The 22,599-nt window shown below is 38.9% G+C and overlaps 1 protein-coding gene across 4 annotated transcripts in view; it reads right to left on the bottom strand.

The window, feature by feature from the left end:
* Window positions 1-6,057: 6,057 nt before the first annotated feature.
* CDKAL1 (CDKAL1 threonylcarbamoyladenosine tRNA methylthiotransferase) overlaps window positions 6,058-22,599 on the bottom strand; it is a 414,630-nt gene continuing 398,088 nt past the window's right edge. For all 4 annotated transcript variants that reach the window (XM_065830832.2, XM_071804627.1, XM_065830833.2 and 1 more), the window contains one exon: window positions 6,058-10,231. In XM_065830832.2, the coding sequence (XP_065686904.1) occupies window positions 10,025-10,231 (207 nt within the window). In that variant the 3' untranslated portion in view covers window positions 6,058-10,024. The remainder of the gene's footprint in view (window positions 10,232-22,599) is intronic.

Below are 22,599 nucleotides of genomic sequence, written 5' to 3'. Positions count from 1 at the left end.
AAAAATTGTTTCAGTGAGATGAGCTACCTGAGCTTCTCCTGAGGCAGCCTCACAGCATTACTGCTGGTGCGAGTAAGAAGTGTTGACAGAAGAAGGCAGGACAGAAAGGTCACAGCCCCAGTTTAAATCTCTTTAGGCCACTGCAGCCGCTCCCTGAAGCTGCTGCATTAATCCTGGTTTCTGGGAAATTAGCTTCAGCCTGTAGAAACTACTTTGACTCAAAATTTGTTTCTGTAAGAGGACCATGTGAGCTGCAGCTATCGTATTTTGAAATTAATATGTTTAATCTGCCAGGAACTGAGGGGAAACATAAGATTAAAGAAAAAGAAAAAAGAGAAAAGTGCATAAAATACTATAATGGGCCTTTTCATGGATATAACTCTTAAAATGTAGCTTACTTTAAAATTATACTGCATGACAGAATATGGTTGCTTAGTTTAAATTTTTCCTTTGCTTAGGTCTTTGCGTTATTTAAAGCTTGTCCCAAATTGTCAGTTACAAGGTATGGAAAGAACCATCTATGCCATCCCCTCTCCATAAGGCCAAATACTTGCTTTCCAGCTAACTCTGAAGAGAACAGAAAAAGAGAAGTTTTATGCTTGTCTTTGGCCATCACACCAGCTTGCTTTTACTGCCTGAGACATGAATGGCATGTCTAGACAACTGAACTCTGACAATTGGAAAATCAGACTAGTTAGTACACTGTCATTTTTTCTAAGCAAGGGGACCTTGTCAGTTCTACCTGTCAAGTGAGTTTGGGCCAGATTGTTAAAACATTTCAGTAAAACAGAATAAAACATATTCCCTCCATGGAGCAGACTTCCACTTACTTTCCTTGCTCATGAGCATACCATTAGAGACCACAGCGCAAGAGTGTCCACAGGACTTGACTTTATTACTGAAACTATTCAAGGTCTTCTGTTCAAGCTACTGCTGTGAATGGGGATCACTGGGATTTCAGTTTCATGGATTTCCTGGCAGATAAGACAGTATTAACAAGTTGCCTCAGCTTTCCTACATTTGCACCAATCTGAGGTACTATTGGTAGCGACCCAGTTTCATTATTCTTAGTTAGATGAGTCAATACGTGTGGAAAGAGAAATGGAATGGGCAGCTAATCAACACACACACACAAAATCAGATATTCTGAGCCCAAGAAAGTATTTATATGCTGATGACTCAGCTTTTACAGCATGGTATGTAGCAAGAACAGGAAATATAACCCTCTTATGAAAACAACTTTGATGTGAAAGGCCGAAATAGCTTGTTCTCCCTGCTGTGATTCAGAAAGCTGGAACTGTAATCCTGGCTTTCTGCAGAATACACTCACAAGAGCTTCTGAGCTCATTAAAGGACATCAGAGAAGACAAGGCTCCTGCAGGAGACATGGTAAGGAAATATCTTTCAAAGACATGGGAAGAAACACAGGCGACCACAGGCCGAACCTGGAAGCTCAGCTGCTGTCTGACGTACAGCACATCTAAGGCGCACCCACCTCTACAGCAGCGGAGCGCTACTGCTTCGAGGTAAGGAAACAGAAGAGTTCCTCCATCCTTCTGTAATAGCATGGAAACTTACTATGTTTGATAGTGATTTTACTTCTTGTTAAATCCATTAACCCAAACACTGAGTTTATGTTGGAATACAGCTGATAGCTATTCTAGAACAAACTTTCTGAACTCAGAAACTACAATTTGCAGCATCCTTTCATGAATATTTGTACAGAGGCATAAGACAGCCACTTCTTTACAATGTTTTGGAACTTCCTCTTATGCTTATTATTTTTCTTCTTGTATAGCAGAGGCTCCACGGAGGAGCTGGTGAGAGCAACGTATAATACTGATAGATGCTGAGGCAATACTATGAAATGATCTGCATGCCTGATTTTAATATCACTATAAATTGGTAGAAACTGAAAATTTGTCAGTGGATTTAGACTAGTTAGCTTCAACAATTTTCAGCATGCAATCCTGGTAAATCTGTAGACAGAGACAGTACATTTACCAAATTGACTGGCAGCTAGGCTTGATTCTTTTGATTCCCCTAGTAGTGCTCCAGAGGCCAACTGAAAACTTCCAGTTTGGGTTAAAATCAATATAAAAATTACTCCCACTCCCCTACAAGTAAGGTGCCCATTGATTCAGATTCACAGGTGAGGCATCAAAACACAAACAAGCTTCATCTTAAATATAAAAGTGAATTGTTTTGTTCAGTATTATTTCAGCATCAGATAAAAATAGGTTTTGGGAAAAAAAGCATGTATTTACAGAAAAAAAATCCTAAAGAAAACCAAACCAAAACAAGGAGGTCTGTCTTTTTAGAACTCAATGAGGAGGAGATACGGAAGTGCAGGAGGTTCAAATTTGTACCACATAATTTTTTCCTCACAGAGCCAAAGCTGTTACGTGCTGTTAGGCTCTGTTTTATCCTTCTGCTGAGACTGTCACTCAGATTGCCCTTTCTGCCTACTAAACAATCCAAGCAGGACAGAAGCAAATTAAGGCTGCTGCAGCATAACCAAGTTGCTACCTGTCTTTTTTTATTTCCGTAATATTACCGTAATACTTGGAGATTAAGCTGTCCCTTGAGTGGGAACATCCTTCTCTCTGTTACTGGTTATCTGTGTGGCTGACTCAGTAACTTGCTAACTTGTTTCCTCCTGCTGCTTCATACTAATACGCTGCAGACCATGACACACATGGCCCTTTGTGATTTCTTGTATAGAGATCTTGTAGTTAATGATTGCTAGATGTTGACTTTTACGGCTCATAAAGCCACTAGCGGATAGCAAATTTAATACGATCAGCTGACATCAATGATGTATTTTATCTCTTGCTTCAAAGTACTAAGTTTCTGGGATTTGCAGGATTAAAAAAAACCACATAGCACAACAGAAGAGAGCTTTTAATGCTGCTTACAAGCAAATGGGAGCTCCTGACATAACCCAAAGGCTACAACAACCAGACACTACACAGGGAAAGGAGAGACACTGCAACACCACAGCTTCCAAGTGCTGATATGTCTGGCAAATCAGCTCCACTGGAGAGGCAGCATTCTTGTTGTCAGGGAAACAGCCAGACTAATACCTATCCTTCTGAAGACACATCATCTTCCATAAAACAAAATTAGGTGCTGATAGCTTGGGCGAAGCAGCTGGAAGAGCAGATAAGGGAGAACACAGGCTTACAGGGAAGGAACAGAGGTACTTAAAAACAAATAGTAGAAGCTTGCAACATTAAATAGCATGTATTATTTACTGAATGCCATCGGATTGGGAAAGTTTCTTTGCTGGTCACAGTTAACCCGTTTTCCCTATGCTGCAATAAGAAATGTAATGCTTTGATAGAACTGGGTGACAGGTGACAACTATCTGGGGTGCCCTCCTCCATAAAACTGCATGTGCCCTGCTCGCAGTTGGAGGCCAGGTGAGCTGGATGGCTTTTCTGCAACTGTGACACTGGTGTGCAGCAGTGGGAGCGGTGAGACGGGTCGCTCCAACACAGCCCAGCAAACCCAAGAGTCAGGAGCAGCTGGGGAGGGTGTCTGTGCAGCCAGCCTTTCCAAGTAGGTTATCCTATAATGAGATCCTAACTACACAAAGTCAAGTTTTCTGTGATGTCCTGATTTCATCACATTAATTTCTCTCAGACCCCCCGCTCACACTATGTGCCAAAAAATCATGGCCCTTTTTTTGTGTGTGTTTTTTTCATCCCCAAGCTTCTCCTGTAATCTGTAACCCATTGCCAACTAACCATTTGTACACCAGCCCCACAAATACTGGCCAGGAAGGGAGTAGACACAGCATTTTATGCTCAGTTGAGCACAACTAGCCTGTTCTCACACTCAGTGACAGATGGGACATTAAAAGCATGCAAGTCGCAGGCACAAACCCGCATCACACTGCACGGAATTTCACTCCATTACCTGCAACCAGCATTCAGCAAACCACCCAAGGCAGATTATGCTCTATAAAACATCATGTTAACACCACTTTTCAAGAAGAACAGCTATCATTGCTAAATAGTTTCCAATAAAATAAAGACTGTTGAAAAAAATACTCAAATATAATTTTTTCTCCATTCATGGGACGTGACTCACATACCTTGCTTCTCCTCGTCCGTAAAAAAAGTGCTAAATCACCACAATCAAACAACAGACCTTCCCTCTCTTGATCTGGTGCGGTTTTGCCAGGGGAATCTTCATCCCTCTGGAATGCAGATTAAGTACTCAGGAAAATGAAGCAAAAGGTCCACAAAAGATCTTTGGGGTGCCACTGTGTAGTATTTAGCTTGCTTCTGAACTACTAATGCATTGCCCCGATGATGCAGCTACTAAACACCCTCTTATACTTAAGCATAACTAATCAAGGTGGTTTCCCCACCCTCCTACTTCCCCTCCTCTCCTATTCAATGGTATCTCTCTGCACATGTGGCAATTCTGATACCTGGAATTTGCATGTTAATAACTAGGACTCCATGAAAACCTTCAGCTGTGAATACCAGAGGTGTGTGATGTTGCACTGGCTGCTGTTTTGTTAGGACTACATATACCTGCACATCTTAGTCTACATTACAACTGTCTTGCAATCTGCCCTGGTACGTGTAATCTAGTCACTCCCAATTTTTCCAGTAGTACGTATGAACTGCAGTTTACTCTGAGTGGTAATACAAGAGAGAGTAACTAATGATTACAGGCAGAGAAAGACAAGGATGCACAAGACAGACCTTATGATAGTTTAGTTTGAAAAAGACCTTTAAGATCCCCAATCCAACCATTACCTAGCACTGCTAAGTCCACCTCTAAACCATGTCCCTAAGAACCTCACCTACACAACTCTTAAACACCTCCAGGGATGGTGACTCCACCACTTCCCTATGCAGCCTGTTCCAATACCTGACAAACCTTTCCATTAAGAATTTTTTCCTAATATCCAATCTAAATCTCCCCTGGCTCAACTTGAGGCCATTTCCTCTTGTCCTATCATTTGCTACTTGGGAGAAGAGATCAATACCCTCCATGCTACAACCTCCTTTCAGGTAGTTGTAGACAATGATCAGGTCTCCCCTCAGCCTCCTTTTCTGCAGGAGAAAAATCACCATTTTAGGTGATGATGTAGCTCTCATGAGTTTCTCATGCTCTTTGCTCATCACACCACCTTCATCAATCGACTTCTTACTTTCCTAGGAGTATCACATGTAAGCTTAAATACATTATCTAACTGTTTCTTAAACTCCTGACATTGATAAAGCAGAATAAGAAGTTAGGGAATGGAAAGAAGCTTATGTACAGATGGTGAAAAGGCATAAAGAGAGGTCTGGAACCGAGAAACGACGAGATTTGAAGATGTCTTCTGCCATCTGCTTGACTAGCTTTTTGCCTGGAACACAGGCACTTCCATGACTTTTCAAGCACCCAACTTATCACAACATAGCACAACTATAAATGGTCCAAATCCATAACTACAGATTCCTAAGTGAAAGCTAATAGACTTTGGGATACCAGCAGGTGCAGAGACATGACTATTTTTTACAAGGTTTATTGTTTTGGTGTTTTTTCGTTCTTGTATTGGGCTTCTTTAAAATTTAAATAGGACTATTCATAATTCTTCTCCCCTCCACAAGCTACTGAAGCATCTTCATTTAAAGAAAAAAGCATTCACTTCAATGTTAAATGCATGCATCAGTGAAACATGCAATTAAAAGGCATTTAATGATATCTGCACAAATACTTCCCAGCAATCATTCTGATTTTAATTATCTAGTGGATGAACCCTGACTCTGAACAAGTCAAATGGTGTTTTGCAGCCAGTTCCTAACTCCATGGGCTGTCTCTCCTAGTTCAAACCTGCTTTGCAGCTTTTGCACTAATATATTTCATTTTGCACCCTAGATCTACAGTCTCTCAATTTTTTCCTCTGTTTTTGGTTTCTAAATGCTCTTTGTTCCTATCTATACAATCAAACACAGTGCACTCGAAATAAAATGTGGGATACACATATGGGAAAATAAAATTCAGGAAAGTTGCAAGCAATTTTTCCAGAAAACAAAATACTACATGTTCAAAAATATATAAATAAATATTTTAATAAGCCTCACACAAGCAGGCACATGCCTACTCATTCCTCCAAATTCTCAGAGCTCTTGCATAAACCTTCTTTTATATTTGTCTTAGTCCCTGAAGTTACACACATCTTAAAGTTAAAAAAGATAGACTTGTTAATAACACACAAATGTTCATAGACATAACATCTTTACAGACATCCTCTGTGAGCAGATCAAGCCACTCTCCATATGTATTTAAACGTAGTGGAAGGCTGGAGTTTTTAAGCTGTCAGATCTGTGCCTGGGTAAGAGGGGCTCTATTTTCACTCTTCGAGCAGCGAGAGATTAGCAGCTTGAAATCACTTTGACAGTTTCAGTTACTCTATTGCATACCACAGGGAATTTTAATTCCAACCTGTGAAATTGTAATTGCTTCTCAAGAAGAGCAGAAGGATTGTGGGTAATGGCCACAGCCAAGCTCAATGTCAGAGTTGCCACTGCTGCCACTTCAGATATTACTTGCTGTTATTCAAAAATCACTCCAGCTTTCCATATGGGAAGTTGAACTGGGGAGTGAAACTAAATTAACAGAAGCTGTCAGATGTTTGGAGATGTGCAGGCAATGATGTGACAGAGGTGGATGAACTCTCCTCAAAAGGTACCTTGTCCTTCTTTCTCTCTCCTACTTTAATAGAACAAGCTTTACATAAACCACTTCTTTTATTTCATATTCTTATTCTAAACAAGTATACCATTAATAGAAAGCTACAATTAAAAGATTAAATGACAAAGTCCTCCAGCATCCCAAACCATGCACAAGTAGGACATAAGAAGTGTGCTCTTAATGTTGTTCAGAAGAGATTTAAGATGTCTTTGCTATTCAAGTCTTGTGGTTTGCAAGATTCCTCACTGAAAACAGCCAGAGAGAACTCAGAGCTACTACAGACATTTAAGAAAAATAGTTGAGGCTTCCTTGGTACCAAAAGGAAATGAGATTCTATTTTGCTTAAAAAAAAAAAAGGCATCGAATGTAGATTGCTTGTTAGCAGACACATTCTCTAGTGATGAGTGTGTTCACGCACGTGTGAGATCAACTGACTGTGGGGAGACCTCATTAACCTGGAGTGCAATAGATTTCTCACTCATCCTGATGGCTTGTAAAGAAAGAACACTCACTGGAAAGTAAGCCTCAAACATCATACCAACGCAAAAATTCAAAATGCCACCTGACATGGCAGTTAGAGGCATTCAGGGAGCCAAATGGGAGCAAAAATCACAGATCAAATGTGTTTGGGTCAACCCATTCCATGAAGTAAATATACTTGATATATTTCCACAGTTCACCCTACACTGGCTGAGGTTTCCCAGCCAGCATGCGGTTTGGGTTTTGCCTGAAGGCCCCAACGAGCTCTTTGACCAGAATTGACTTGTTCAGCTCAGTGGCTTTGAAAGCTTAATTGTAAATAAACAGAAACAAATGGCAAACACTCTACCGCTCTACAACACAAAGTGTCAAAAATCTCTCTCAAAATCTAAAGGAAGACAATAAAACACTTGATAAACAACACTTCCTACTTATCAGATTAAATCTCAGTTTAGGAATATACAGCATTTGTAGGCATCATCATTTGCAAATGTTTCTTTGGCCTCTTCCTGTATATTGCATTATTTCTAAGAAAATAAGTCAGTCCCATTAAAACCAATGATGCACAGAATCTAAATCACAAGCTTTGCAAATCTCTGTAACAGCTGATGCAATGAGTCTGTAATTGCTACGATTAGATAAGCTACAGTGTCTGACAGAGAAAGTGCTAGAGGCATAGAACATATCTGCATAGTTTATTCCCATCAAATGCCCAAATTTGGCTCAGAGTTGACGATTTTGTCAACTCACAGTTTTCCTGAGAATCTTGTGATATGTGGCACATTCCTGAAAATTTCAGCTCCCACTGGGTTTTTTTTGACAATGATATATTTGTTAAATATGTAAATTATTGATTGTTACATATTCTGGGTTGTAAAGAAAAGCCTGACAAAACGCCAAACAGAAGTAAATCAAGAGCACAGGTGTTTTCTTTCCTCCTCGAGTTTTGTTTCATGACCTCCAATGGTTGTAATAAGAAATATAATATTAAAGTCATTACACACCTGATTTCCTGAAGACAGCTACATTTGTTGTCATAATTTACAGTCTGTACTGAAAGCTTCGTGGTGGAACTTCCTGATTGTAACTATCATGAATCCTCAGTTTATACAGTACAAAGCATCCCTCCGAGGGGATCGTTCACCTGCACAATAGTGCCACTGTACTGGTTTTGACTGGGATAGAGTTAATTTTCTTCATCTTAGCTGGTATGGGGCTATTTTGGATTTGTGAACAAACCAGTGCTGACAACACGGGGATGCTGAGCAGGGCTTGCACAGAGCCAAGGCCTTTTCTGCTCCTCACACCACCCCACCAGTGAGGAGGCTGGGGGTGCACAAGAAGTTGAGAAGGACACAGCTGGGACTGCTGACCCCAACTGACCAAAGGGATATTCCAGACCACATGATGTCATGCTTAACAATAAAGGCCAGAGGAAGGAGGAGGAAGAGGAGAACTTCCAGAGTCATGGTGTTTGTCTTCCCAAGTAACCATTATGCCTGATGGAGCCCTGTTGTCCTGGAGATGGCTGAACACCCGCCTGCCTGTAGCAAATACTGAATGAATCCCTTGTTTTGCTTTGCTTGAGTGCACAGCTTTTAATTTACTCATTAAACTTTGCCTCAGTCCATGAGTTTTCTCACTTTTACCCTTCTGATTCTCTTCCCCATCCCACCGGGAGAGAATGAGTGAGCGGCTCTGCGCTAGCTGCCTTTCAGGGTTAAACCCCAACAGCCACGTAGGCAGCTCAGCTTTGTCTGTGCTGAGTACAACACATACATAGAAAAAAAAAAGCCACAAAAAAAAAAACCCAAACCAACAAGTTCCCACTCTTAAGATTTAAAACAGACTTTGTACATGGAAGTTTGGATAAAGATCCAGAAAGGTGACAAGGCATGAACAAATGAACAATATCATGCAGCCAGCTGCTGGCAGAACTGGGCACAAAGTCCAGTCCCTGACTGACCGGCACAATCACAAGATATGTGGAGATACTGTTATGACAAAAATTGCTTGTAAGAAAGTAATTAAAAATTTGCAGTGTGCAAAATTTAATGTCCCCACTCACAGAGCAATACTGTCTTATATATAGCATGACCCAATGTACAGCTAAGAGATTCAAATTTAGCCCTTTAACTATTATACTAAATCTATAGAGACTGTATTAAATCCATCTTTTAACAGAACCATCTTCCCATTCACTGATAAAAACCCAACACCTTTAAAACTTTTTCCATGTAAAAAGTAATTATTGTTGTACTAACAGAGCTTAGTAGCTCATTGTGAAGTAGAGAGAGGCAAGATGGCAGGCCAAAAATTCTTTCAGACATGACAGCAAAAGTAACAGCACCAAATTACAAACTTTAATGGCCCAGCAGTTTTTGATTCTAATGTAAAAAGACACATAACGAACCATCACACTGCATTAAGCAAAAGCTTTAAATGTTCTGCCCATAAAATACTACCAACATCACTTAATGGAAAGATTTCTTATAAACATCATGAGTTTCCTGCATGCAATTTTACCTGCTGCAGCAGTTATGAAAATAGTAAGCAATGCAAACATCGCATCATTTTAGAAAAAATAAGAGGAAAGATGCAACTAACTGTTCTCCCAACCAAGGATCTAAAATTTTGGCAAGAAGATAGATGTCCTTAGAGCTTATTAACATTCCCTCCTATGAATGACAGGAAAGGCATAGGGTGAGTACAAAATTATTGCCCAATTTATATTAGCTTTTTTTTTTTTGGTAAAAAAAGGAATTGTTGGTAAAAGTGTTTGTTTCCTTTGAAGATTCTAAACAGCAGTTGTATTGTTTTCATAAAAGCCTCATTCAGTTCACAGTTCTGTTTTCATTCCTCCATAGTAAAACATGACAAGAACTGCCAGCAGAGCCAGGCTGACAGACAGTATCTTCAGTCCACCTCCTTCTTGTTGCCATGGGAGCTGCAAAGCCATCCATGACTGGAGCGCTGCTTTCACTGGGCTCTTGGCAGAAGGGTGTGCTTTCCAGTTTGTGCCATTCTGTGGGGCATGTCTGAACTCCTGTGAAGAAATGCACATATTAAGCCTGAAACTGTGTAATGTATTTCTGATTATACATACCAAATATAAAATAAAATACCAAATATAAAATACCAAATATAAAATATAAAATACCAAATATAAAATAAAATTTCCTCTTTATACTGAGGTTCAAATTAATATCCCTTTTCAAGACAAACAACAATGCAACCTGCATCATCATCAGACCATCAGGTTTTCATGCAGAAATCTTACCAATGCCATACAAAGTCAATCTTTCTAATGAAATTAACTGCCAGGTCAATGAAGCCGTTAGCAATAGAAACAAATCTCCAGACCCCAATGTCACCAAAGAGGGTTGTTAGATGAATATCTTTTTATTTGTTTTTTCAGCTGCTATGTCACTACTCTCCCACTTTTAGCTTCTTCAAAAGAAGTGTCTAACCTGTGATAAAGGCGACCACAGCACAACAATCCTTTGCACAGCAGGGATCTTCTGAAGTCAATCATCGTCTCCTGGTGTGGTAGCTCAGTGGTGCTTGAAAATCCTCCCACAGGGCTTTTCCTTTCCCCGACCCTCAGAAGACAGCTGTGCTAAAACACTCACCTTCTCATTCAGCATATTGCATCTGAATTCCCTGCTGTGCCTTCCATTACCCTTCTCAACCTGACCACAAGCACTGAGATCCCCCAGAATATCAGAACTTTTAACAACAGCACAAGTTACAGCCACGGAGTTGCTATTTCAGTTGAAAATCCAACTGGAAAGAATAGGAAACTCTTCTCTCTTGCACCCTTGTTCAGTTCAGCACATTAGTGTTGTAGACACTCAGAAGCAAAAACATCTATTAAAACTGTAATCCGATGACATTTGCAAGAGGCCTAAGTGGTAAAGGTGCAATTAAACAATGGTGTAACGATCCTGCATCGTAAGATTCAATATTTTTGTTCATAATTTCTTTTTTCCTCCCCCTATTTCAATAATCTCTTAGGAGCTCAGCCCTATTTTTAATTGTTTTGAAATTTTCCAGTTTAAAAAAAGATTTTTGATTAATCCTTTTTTTTTTTTTTTTTTTTTTTTCCATTCACATTTCATACAAAACAAGTCAGGGACCAGAAAGCACCTATCTGGTGCTTGTATTTCCAAGCAGCTGAAAGAGCGTCACATGTAAATACAGAGCAGATGCCTGACTCCCTGCTTTACCAAATGCTTTTCTGGGCAAACTGGAAAAAACATGAAAGCTCCAAGAAAAGTGCCTGCCCATGACAGTGTGACAGCACAATTCAGACTGTCTGTAACTGCCTCCTGCTTTCCATTTTGGGAATCAGCTCCATCATAATAATTGTAGAAGGAAAATAATGATTTCTACTGGTTAGATAAGTAAGCATCAAATGGACAAATGATGGCCTGGCGTGAGTGCTATTCTAACATCCAAGGTACGACTTAGATCACAGTCCACACAGGCAAAGAGTTTGAACAAGTGACCTATGAGATGAGGGTGACTTCTTACATATAGTGCACCCAGAAGACGATCAACTGGGTAAAGAGAGGAAAAAGAAGTAGGTAAGCAAATTGGGGTGGTAGTTTTCCACAGTGTAAGGCACAGTCACAACACCACTCCAGGATGTCAGTCTCTAATGTAGAGAAAATGCTTCATCAAAAACTAAGGAACTGCTTCATATTGTTATTAATTACAATCAATTTCTAAGGCATCTGAAATTTTAGTAACTGACCACAGCTATTTTAGCCCCCCAAATCAAAGCTGATTAACCTTTGCCTGCAGAATAAACTGGAAATGATACAGTATTAAGGATTTTTAATATATCAATTCCAACTCATTTGCAAATTATTCTTGCTAGACATTTATAAAGCCTTTCTTTTCCTTGTGGGTCTCACAAATCCCTACCAATCTAAGGTGCATCATCTGTGGTCATGACCTGTTTTTACGTGTATCCTTGTTACATTAACACTAAGGCTAAAATGATTTATAATAATTGTTAAGGCTGTAAAAATTCCAATAAAACCAAAGATAGATTACTTCTGATATTTAATTTTCACCAATTCACAACTGTTCAAGTTTCACTGACTACAATCAGGCTCTCAACTCCTTATTAAATATTTCTACACAGCTCAATAATCAGTGAAGTCCTGAATATTTACTTGCACAAGACTAGAAAACAGATAAAATGCCCAGTGACTCATACATGTCTTTGTAACTTTCTCCTCAATGTTTCTTCTCCATGCTCAGCCTTACTTCCTATATACCTGTCTCTGTGAGACTGGGTACAGCCAGCAAAACATCCCAAACACAAGTTACAACTTGTGAAAAGTTTCAAAGGTCTTTTTTTGGTCACCTTTACTAACAGTTAAACATTTTCGAGTTTCATGCATTCATTCATGTTCCTGTGCAGTAGTTTGCAGTAGAGAATTGGCTGGCACATCATTTCTATTTTACAGTTTTTCTGTTTTCCAACACAAAACCAAATAGTCTCGTTGGTATAATTTTGGTCATGAATAGCCTCTACTGTTTTTTGGTTACCAAACTGTTTTCTTAAACCTCTATTGCAACATGCAATGCATATGCATTAGGCAGCACTGAATACTGCTAGGACAGAATGGCAAAAGTGATTATAGATGTTTTACAAAGTTCTGGTGGCAAGGAATGCCATGGCCAGTTATCCCAGTAGTATTCCATCTGAGTAAGTCAGTCTGTAAAGTTGTGAGCACCATCTTCTCCCTTACTTTTTTTTTCCTATAAATTGGATGATCATACTGATGCACTAAACCCATTTTTTAAATCTTCCTTCTGTAGACGAGATTTTCTCTTACATTTTTTTACTGTGACTTAATTGGGTTGGAGGTACAATTCTCACAGTTTCACTATGCTTTCGTTTTACTTCTATCTTATATTTTGAACTCTGATGCACTTGTTTGTACTGATAGTCACATCTTCTAAAATGCTCAAAACTTCCAGATTTTCAGATTTTCACAGTATCTCTGATCATATAAGAGACTGTCAACAATTTGCACCAAAAGCTTTTCTTCCAATAGAAATACTCCTATTACCTTGCTAATCTGAATTCTTTACAATTTTTCACATGAACTGAACTGTTCTTATATGGACAAAAAGATCACAATTTGCAAAATGAACTTTTTTTTTTTTTAAGCTTATTACTTAAAACATAGCTGCATTTCTGTTTGATAATGTACATCTATTCAGATGATCCTGCCAAATATTTTCTTTCAAGAAAAGTAATTTACATGTTAATCCAATCCATATTTTCTAAAGAATTTATTCTCTAGTTTGCTCCAAAATTCTGCCTTGCAACACCGATCTACGAGTAATACCACTGGCCTCCTTGAAATTTTCTGTTGTTATTGTCAGAGAAGACGCACTTGTAAAGAAGGGTACATCTGGTTCCCAGCCACTGAAAGGCTCCTTTAGAAAATGGCAATCTTTTGTCCCCCTGCAATTCGTACAACAGCTTTTAAAAAGAGGATAATCTCTTAGAGACACCTGCAGGTAGATGCCTCTTCCTAAGAGCCTGTTATGCAGCTCTGTAAGACATGGCACAAAACTCTCAGAGGGAGCAGAAGAGCTCTGCTAAGCTGAGCAGGTTCTTGCGCTCTCTTAAGCCTGAGCTAAGGGCTGAGTGGCCCCCGCTGCAGCCCAGACAACTGTGAAGTGCCTCTCTAGAAAGCAATCAGTTCTTAGCAACATGCAAGTATCATGTTACCAGCTGCGCTAGTGAAAAGCACTATAATATATTTTTATTTGGGCAAAAAGTCCTTCTGTAAGCTCTGTGTGAGGAACTAGTTTTCAGGTATATGGTATATATTGTAGCATATACTGCATGCCCAGAGAAGGAAGGGAGATGATGAAGTTACAGAAAGGAAAACTAAAATTAAGCCTTTTAGAGTAGACAAGGCAAATGACAAGAGCTTCTTTGGGCTTTCATATGATCTTCAGAGTTTGCAATACTGTAGTGCTATATTCCGAGATGCTCCTGTATGCTATGCCTTGAAGAGCTATCCAAGATTACTGCAGAAAAGATTTTTCGTGTTTTGTGGGGATGAGAGATCTCCACAGAAAACCAAGTTTATTAGAGGTCTTTTATGTACCTTTGGTGTAAAAAAACCTGGCTGAAGGTAAAGATCTCATTTGTTGAAGTAGTAGTTACCACTGGTCCACTCCCTGTGCTCTCACTTTATAGAAGTATTAATTCTGAAAGGCCCTTATTGGCACATCTGGATAAAATATTTGCAGTGCATTAGATTTTCAAGGAAATCTTCCAGGCATTTCTGTAATAGTCTGAACTAATTGCTGATATTTACTATATACAATCACTAGTCAGAGTGCAACAGTTTCTTCAGCTGAACTCAGGAATCACATTTTTGTAGTGGCAAGACTCAGGAAGATTAGCGTAACGATTCAGTTCAGTGGAATTTAGAACTAAATCCAAAGCCTCTTTTATCTAAAAAATATTTGGAGGAAATCCTAAGGTAAAGAAGCTTCCAGAAATATGTGTTTATACTAATTTAAGTTTCGATAGGCCATAAACTCCTTGGTAGACTTGTTGTTAACAAGGAGCATTGCTCTCACTAAAAATGACCACAATGATGGCAAGGTACTTTAAGATTTAAACCCATATAGCATTAATAAAAATGAGGGGAGGAAGGGAAATTATCGAACTGAAATGCAGAGACAGACACTTTGAGCAAAGCATCTTGTATTTCCATGGAGGCAGCCTTTCATCTTGTTTTGGCAGCCACAAAGTAAACACAAGACTTTGCTAATAAGGTATAATATAAATTATTAAACCATCTAGTGTATGATCAAATGCATTTCAGATTATTTTTTGAATAATTCTGCCTTGACGACTGCCAGGAGTAATATATGTTGTGTACTCTTGCACAGACCCATTGATTGCTGTCTTTCTGAAGCTCCAGTCCCAGACTTAAACTGCCGTGCATGAAAGAAATACATAATCACATCAAAACCTAAGCTTTGGCATCTGTCGATCACAGTCTAGCTTTTCGTAAGATCTCACTTCATGTTAGTCAACAAAGACATGAGAGCAACTCTTTAGCTCTGAGCTGAGGTTTTAATAGATTCAAAACATTTCTTACATGCAAATTTCTTTTATGGCTCAGGGGCACTGTTAGAGCTTGAAGTGTTAGCTAACTGCTGTGAAAAACTACTTGACTGAGCATATCTCAAGATAAATTAGACTGCTGAATTTTTTAGCCCAGCCAAGTAAATCTTACACACTTGTACTACTGGGTTTAAAAATATGGACTTTTATATAATCATCCACAAGTCTGTGTGACAAATTAAAAGAAAACATGTTAAAATATGCATTACATATCCTACTGTGCCATTTGAAACTCTGGGCTATTACACTTTGGAGGCATTTTTCAGATTTAAAAAACAAACAGTTACTGAAGGTCACATAGAGTACATATCAAAAAAAACCATGTAAATTAAATTTTATCAAATAGTTCCGGAAGACACATTTAGTTCTGTAGGTATTAAGAGAGTTCCTTTGATTTATTACTCACAAAATTCTACCAGCCTTCAGCAAATGTGGAATGCTGATCTTAGAGTAGAAAATAAATGGCATACCAAATATTTTTTAATGAGGGAATTAACATGCTAATTCCCATAAGAAGCATCCCTGCCACCATGTATTCCAGTGAACGCACAGTGCTATGTTGTTAAGAAAAAATGCTATCTACAAGTATGTTTGTGTCAGATGTTATCAGCTGTACACCATTCCTAGAAATGCATTGATTCCAAATATGCACGGAGTTTACTTACTTTAAGAAATGGGACACTTTGAAAAGAATAAAGCAGCCAGGCACTATGACTGTCTGTCATAGGATCCAAGGATAATTCAGACTACAGCTGGTCCATACTCCTGCTCCAAGAAGGGTCAGCTATGGCCTAGTTTGCACACGGATTTAATTAGTCAGGCTTTGAAAACCTCTAATGATGGAGACTGAACAGCCTCTATGGGCCTTCGTTCTGCTGCTTGAACATTTTCATGGGGAAAATGTTTTTCTTCATATTTAGTCTGAATCCCTTGTTTCAACTTATGCCCACTGTCTCTCGTCCTCCCACATGCACCACTGTGAAGCACTTGGCTCGATCTTCTCAGTAACCTTCCCATAGACACTGGGGGCGATTCTGTTAGGGTCTCGTGAACAAGCCTGGTCCCTCAGCCTCTCCTCACAAGCCAAGTGCTCCAGCCCCTGACCATCTCTGTGACCCCAGGCTGAACTCGTTCCAGTTACCAATTCCTAATTTATAGCAAGATCACTACAAATGACCCAGTCGAGTCAGGTCAGCAATAATCCTAGCAGCTGGACCATGGTCAAACACAAACATAAAACACATTTAATAATGGGAGGATATAGAGATTGACAGACCTTAGGCTCAGCTGCATGAAATCTGACAGTTTCTTCTAGGTTTGTCACTCCTTAGGGAGATTATCTTTAACTAGGGTCTACCCTTGACCTACAGAGCAAGTCAGCAAAATCTTTTTTTCTTTCCCAGTAACACTTGCATGATCTGTCTGATTCCTTTGGTCAGAGTAGAAAAACACATTTCCCACTATTCAACTACCTCTCACCTTGATTACTATTACAATGGTCTCCTGTCTGTCCTGTTTTCCTTCTACTTCTCCTCATTTCTCTCCTGCAACATCTGACAACACGGCCTCTCCTAATAAACAAAAGCAGAGATGCCAATAGGAACACAAATTTGGAATGACATGCCCTATCATGTCCATGTCACACAGACCCACTGCTGGAACTGCCTCATCCTACATTAACATTAAATTCAAACTTTAATATTCCCATGTAAGAGTACAAAATAAATCAGTTCTCTCTCTCTGTAAGCTACTGTGTCTGAGCTTAAGTCTCCACTGGTATTTGTCTTGGCAGAATTCTCTCTGCTGTCTTCATTGTTCTTACCTCAGGGTAGGCTCTTGCTTACCTACTTCTTTTCCCTGCCTCAAATAGCCTTTAAGGATTATTCTCTCAAGGAGCCCTCAAAATTTATAGTGCAGTTAAAAGCTAAACAGAAGGCTGAGTAACTTGGGATTATTTAATGACTTCCTTTTCGATGTACACTTTGAGGAGGTAAACAACCAAAGAGATCAACTAACCAAAGAAACAAAAAGAAGAGAAACAATCAATCAAGAAAACACAAGCCCAAAACACCTCCATGATGTTTACAATACAGTCTTGTGTTGCTTTCCATTACAATTACTTGTTTTAGCTTGTTTCTTTATATTTATCTACAAATGCTTCCAAACAGGAGTTGACTCTTTTTAAACATATTTGTATCTTGTGGTGTTATTAAACTTAGCGACTCGGTATCCTCCCACTATATATATAATGCATTGTCAAAGTAACCTGTCATTCAAAGTCAGAAGTAACATTTTGAAAAATAGTCAGTGTGATCTGCCTTCCCCCCACCCCTCAGGTGTGTGGGGTGTCAATCACTATTCCTGAAACAAGTGACATGCAAGCCAGCATTCCAGTTAGCACTTGCAACCACAAGAGAACTGAGAGATATTTAAGCAGAAAAAGTTTTTGATTCAAAAATCACAGTCATCCAAGTAATGACTTGAAATGAAGAGTGAACCTAGCAGCACGATGTGGACAAATTCAGAATGGGGATCTGTCACTATTTATTTCCCCGTGCATAGCACAGTTTTATGAAGGAGATGGCAGGTGCTTGCTCTGGGCACTTATCTGATAATTAGTTAGCTAACAGACAAGTCTGTTTCCCAGAGATCACCAGCCCAGGCTTCATGGTTTTGAAAATACATTACAGTGTATTACAGGATGTGCATTTACTTGTAATAACACCAGATACCACTTTTCAGTGTGCATACCATGGCCTGCCTTAGCAGATATCATTCCAAATATCATTCCAGCTTGCTCCTTCTTTAAAGGAACATGGGGATATTTTTTTAATAAGTATTTTAAAGTTGTGTTTATAATACAAAAATTTTCCAAGTTTATTTTGTCATATGATGAAAGAATGACAAAGAGGCCGTTCTACAAGTGAGGTTATTAGATGAAATACGATATACTTTTTTATAGTACAAGTCTTCAGAGACCGCCATCCTTTTGCTTTCCTTTTACATCTTGAAAAAAAGATGACAATTATATGGAGGTCAACAGCAGCTACAGGCAAAGACACAAAAGGTTTCCATCAGAAAGAGTATCCTGGTAAAATGAGCAGCTAGATCTGAAAATATATATTCACGCCACAAGAACCACCAATATAACTCTCTGATATTCACATATCAACAGTGAAATTAGTAATACTGTTTTTACTTGAAAGTGAATTCTGTGAATATATATTAAAACATTACCTTTAAAAGGAATTTTATACTCCCAAATGGTAAAAAGCATAAAATATTAAAAGCCTTTTTGACCATTGTTGTTTGCAAAGAACACTGTGATAAATATCCAAGAAATATCTCAAGGGACATTCTCTCTCAAAATCAGGAAAAGCTTTTAAAGATCTTTCACATGGAGCGAAGTAGAATAAACTGATATATGTGCATACTCTTGGCCAAAACCTTCCCCTTAATCCTAGAAGATGTCATAATACTGAATTTATAGTGTTTTCTTTCATTCCTACAGAACTAAGCATTACAAATAGAATGTTCCAAGGAGACTTCATCATTGCATGATATGACAATCACAGAGACAAAGGATACAGCCCTTCTTATACTCCAACCTCAAGGATAATAAACATGGTATAAAATGAGTAATTCTAATATTTAGGAATGATAATACCTTTCAGAGTCTCAAGTTCCATACCAGTAGGTAGCTGTGGGATCTATCTGCTGCCTCCCTCATCTTACGTGTAGAGAAACAAACAAAGAAGATTAAAGTGTCTCCAGTGCCATAATGCAAGACAGCAACCAGGTCTCTACAATTCCTGTCTCAGATTCCAGTTGTCACCAGAAGCCAGCCTAACCTCTCAAAACTTTTATCTCTGGCAAGTTCAAGTTTTAAATGCATTCTATAAGCTAGGCAATGCCTTAATATGTAGTCCCCTGACAATTTCTCTTACATTCATTTTCACAGACTTTTCTGCCCAGTTTTAAACTCTTCCAGTTCCTGGGACTGTATATGCTCACCAAGCACAGCTGGAATCAGACCCTGGCAAAACGGTTCATTTCATGCAAGCCTGACATTTAACAGTTAATGAAGTGTGTCTGATATTGACCAACTTTGTGGGTTCAGTGATAATACGAAGGTTTTCTTTTCATATCATCGTGGCCTTTTTCTTTTTAAGTATCCTTAGTTGTTTTAGGAGGTCTCCCACAGTGCCAGTTAGCATACTTGAGAGCACCTGAGGGAATGTCTTGAAATCTGAGTCTCCTTTTTAATTTCACACTCAGTCAAGTTCAACTGCAGTTAATGGCAGACTCTCTCATGGAAACATCAAATGAGGGTTCCTTTCTGTGATTAGCAAGCCTAACTACTCTAACGCAATCTCTGTATCCCCAGTCTCTGCAAATGATTCGTCAGCCCTTTGCTACAATAAAGGTTACATGAGAAAAACCTTTCTTGGCTTGCTGTGAATTTTATGCTAGATAATCATGATAGCACCTTGGCGCTCTGTCTAAGACATCAAAGAACAGTACGGATCCAATCTACAGGCTGTAACAAATATCTGCCCTCAGGAGAGCACTTCTATCTTTTGGAGGGTGGTCTGACTTGACAACCAATTCCTAAAGGACTGAAGTGCATAAGGGCAAACTTGCACCCTATCATGCTCAAATACTGGCAATTTGCACCTCAAATGACACCCCCAGTGAATCCACTGGACCTCAGTCTTCTCCCACACAGGTTTTACACAGTGTGCTCTACCAGGTTATGTCTGATAATTCCTAGGATTAGCTCAGGAGGAAAATACTAGATCCTCTGGAATTGACCATGAAGTAGAAAGTACTAATATATTCTTCTTCTCTGAGACTTCATATCCTGGAGTTAGTTTTTCTTGAATGCTGAGCAGTCCCTGCTGCAATTTGCTTGCACACATGCTACAAAATTTTAATAATTTGTAAATATCTAGTTCCAAGCATTTTAAACTGACCACCATGAAATCTGTTCACTACACTAACCTTCTAGCGGACACTTTGAATATGTACCTCATCTTCAGCTGTGAAATGGGAAGACAAAAGCTGCATTTCAGGAGAATAATGTAAAAATAAACTCATTACTATTTTTGAAGTGCTCAGAAATTTAGTTACGGGGGTCATGGCAAAGGTCAGAAAGAAACTAATAACTCCCTTGAGAGTGAGGCTTAAACAGTATGTAGCAAATTACACCACTATTACACAATGCACAATGAAGAGGAAAAACATCTAACAATGGCTTATTAAATGAACAGTCTCAGTTCTGTGCACAGAAGGAAACAAATCTGTCTGTATGTGTGTGTAAACAGTGCATAAGCACATTATTAAAGGCTGAAACATAAAATGGCTGGCATTTACATGGAAAAGAGGAACTGAAACTTTTGAATTTCCTTAGTTCAAAGTACTTCACTTAAGTCTCCAAATACTTTGTGCACATATGTATACAAGACATACAATTCTTAGTTTCTTCTTGTTATCACATTCTATAGGTCTTCAGTGTCACTGCAGTGTTACAGTTTTTCTCTATTAATATTTTAATAAAGCATTCTTTGTTATTTTGTTGTTGCTTTTGTCTCTAGGTGAATACACGTGTTAACCTGAACTGATTCCTAAGCAATCGGTGCCCTTGATTCAATTTCGTCATCTCTGCCCATCCTAGCAACTTTTGAACCTACTCACTAACTTAGGAAATTGAAGAGCAATCCAGTAAGCTTCATGAAAGTCAAGGCCTGGTAGAAAATAAAGAGATCTAAATCAGTGCTCCCATCGAGGGAAAGGCCAAACCTCAGTCTAAACAATGTTTTTTGCCATCACCCTGCTGACCAATTTGTACTCCTAAAACTCAAATCCCATGCAATAGTCACACAAAACACCTATAACACATTTTTTGTCCACATGGAAGGTGTGGAGAGGAAGCTGCAGTTTTTGCTGTAGAAACATGGAAGGAACCAGAGGACACAAACTATGGGAATTCAGGCTTTGTTAGTTCAACTGCTACTCACTTGTTCAATCTCTGACTTTGTGAATGCAGCTTTCTTGTACAAAGATTGTCTCTGCTTAGTGGTGCTTCCAAACTAAGTGCAAGACCAGACAAAAACTGGACAAAACATACATATGAAGGGGAGGAAGGTGGTGCTGCTTAGCACGGCGAACAGTGTTCCAACAAACGAGCTTGCTCCTGGTCACAAAGAGTTCCCACTTCTCTCCACCTTTTCACAGCCAAGGGACCTATCTGATAGGGTGCTACCATTGTATAGCAATGCAGGATATGAGAATGATTTTACATAGTAAACTGTTGCAAAGGTATTTCTTCTGATTTTCAGATTTGCCATGTTACGCCTAAATTCAAATGGTAATGAGTTTCTGTCAAACACAGTATCAGCAGTTCTAGGCCATTTCCTTGTGAGGAAAAGTTGAGGTTCTTATGACAGATTCACAATCTCTGAAAGGAATTTCACTCACCTCTACACCACTGTAACTTATAAAATCTTTCCTAAAATTAGGCAATGCTAAAATACACTGCTTTCATGAAAGTAAATTAAGAAAATCTGAGATAAACACAAATAAAACAGAAGACAACCTGAAGCAAACATATACAAGGTGCCTACAGGGGTGAGATATGCAAGGCCATAGGGTGATAACGGTGGGACTTTCAACTCAGTCTTTAACAAACTGATGGGTTTGGATTTTCAAATGCTTCATGTCTCTGTACTAAAATTTAACAGCACTATAAAAAGTTTTTTATCACTCAAGGTACTCACCCCAGCATAACTCTAATTCATTCCTTTCCAGCTATTAAGAGCTCCACATCTGGCTTTCCCCATGGTTCTGTGACAAAATCTAATTATGCTAAAGAATCATCTTAAGCGCTCCTCACTGAAAAAAAATTGAACTAATGTTTCTTTGGACAGACATGCATGTCGAATAGTTAAAAGAGGAAAATAATTCCTGTCATTCTAAGCACTACTTCTGTTACTTTAACAAATTGAAATTTTTGTATTCAGAAAAAACTCTCTGTGCCAGAAATGGATATTCACAGCCATCCTTTTTGTATGATAATTACGTTATCTGCACTTATCAGAGATTTTGTGTGTGAGAATTGCAAAATAGATTCCATACGGATAAAGCACAGTCAGACTGACTGAAATGACTTACAATCACATATGAAGTCACGTCAAAACAAGGACAAGATTTAAAAAAAACCCCAACCCTAG

Source organism: Patagioenas fasciata, chromosome 2 (genome assembly GCF_037038585.1).
Source record: "Patagioenas fasciata isolate bPatFas1 chromosome 2, bPatFas1.hap1, whole genome shotgun sequence".
Classification (NCBI taxonomy): domain Eukaryota; kingdom Metazoa; phylum Chordata; class Aves; order Columbiformes; family Columbidae; genus Patagioenas; species Patagioenas fasciata.
The sequence above is the reverse complement of the archived record's forward strand: the minus strand, read 5'-3'. Positions and strand labels throughout refer to the sequence as shown.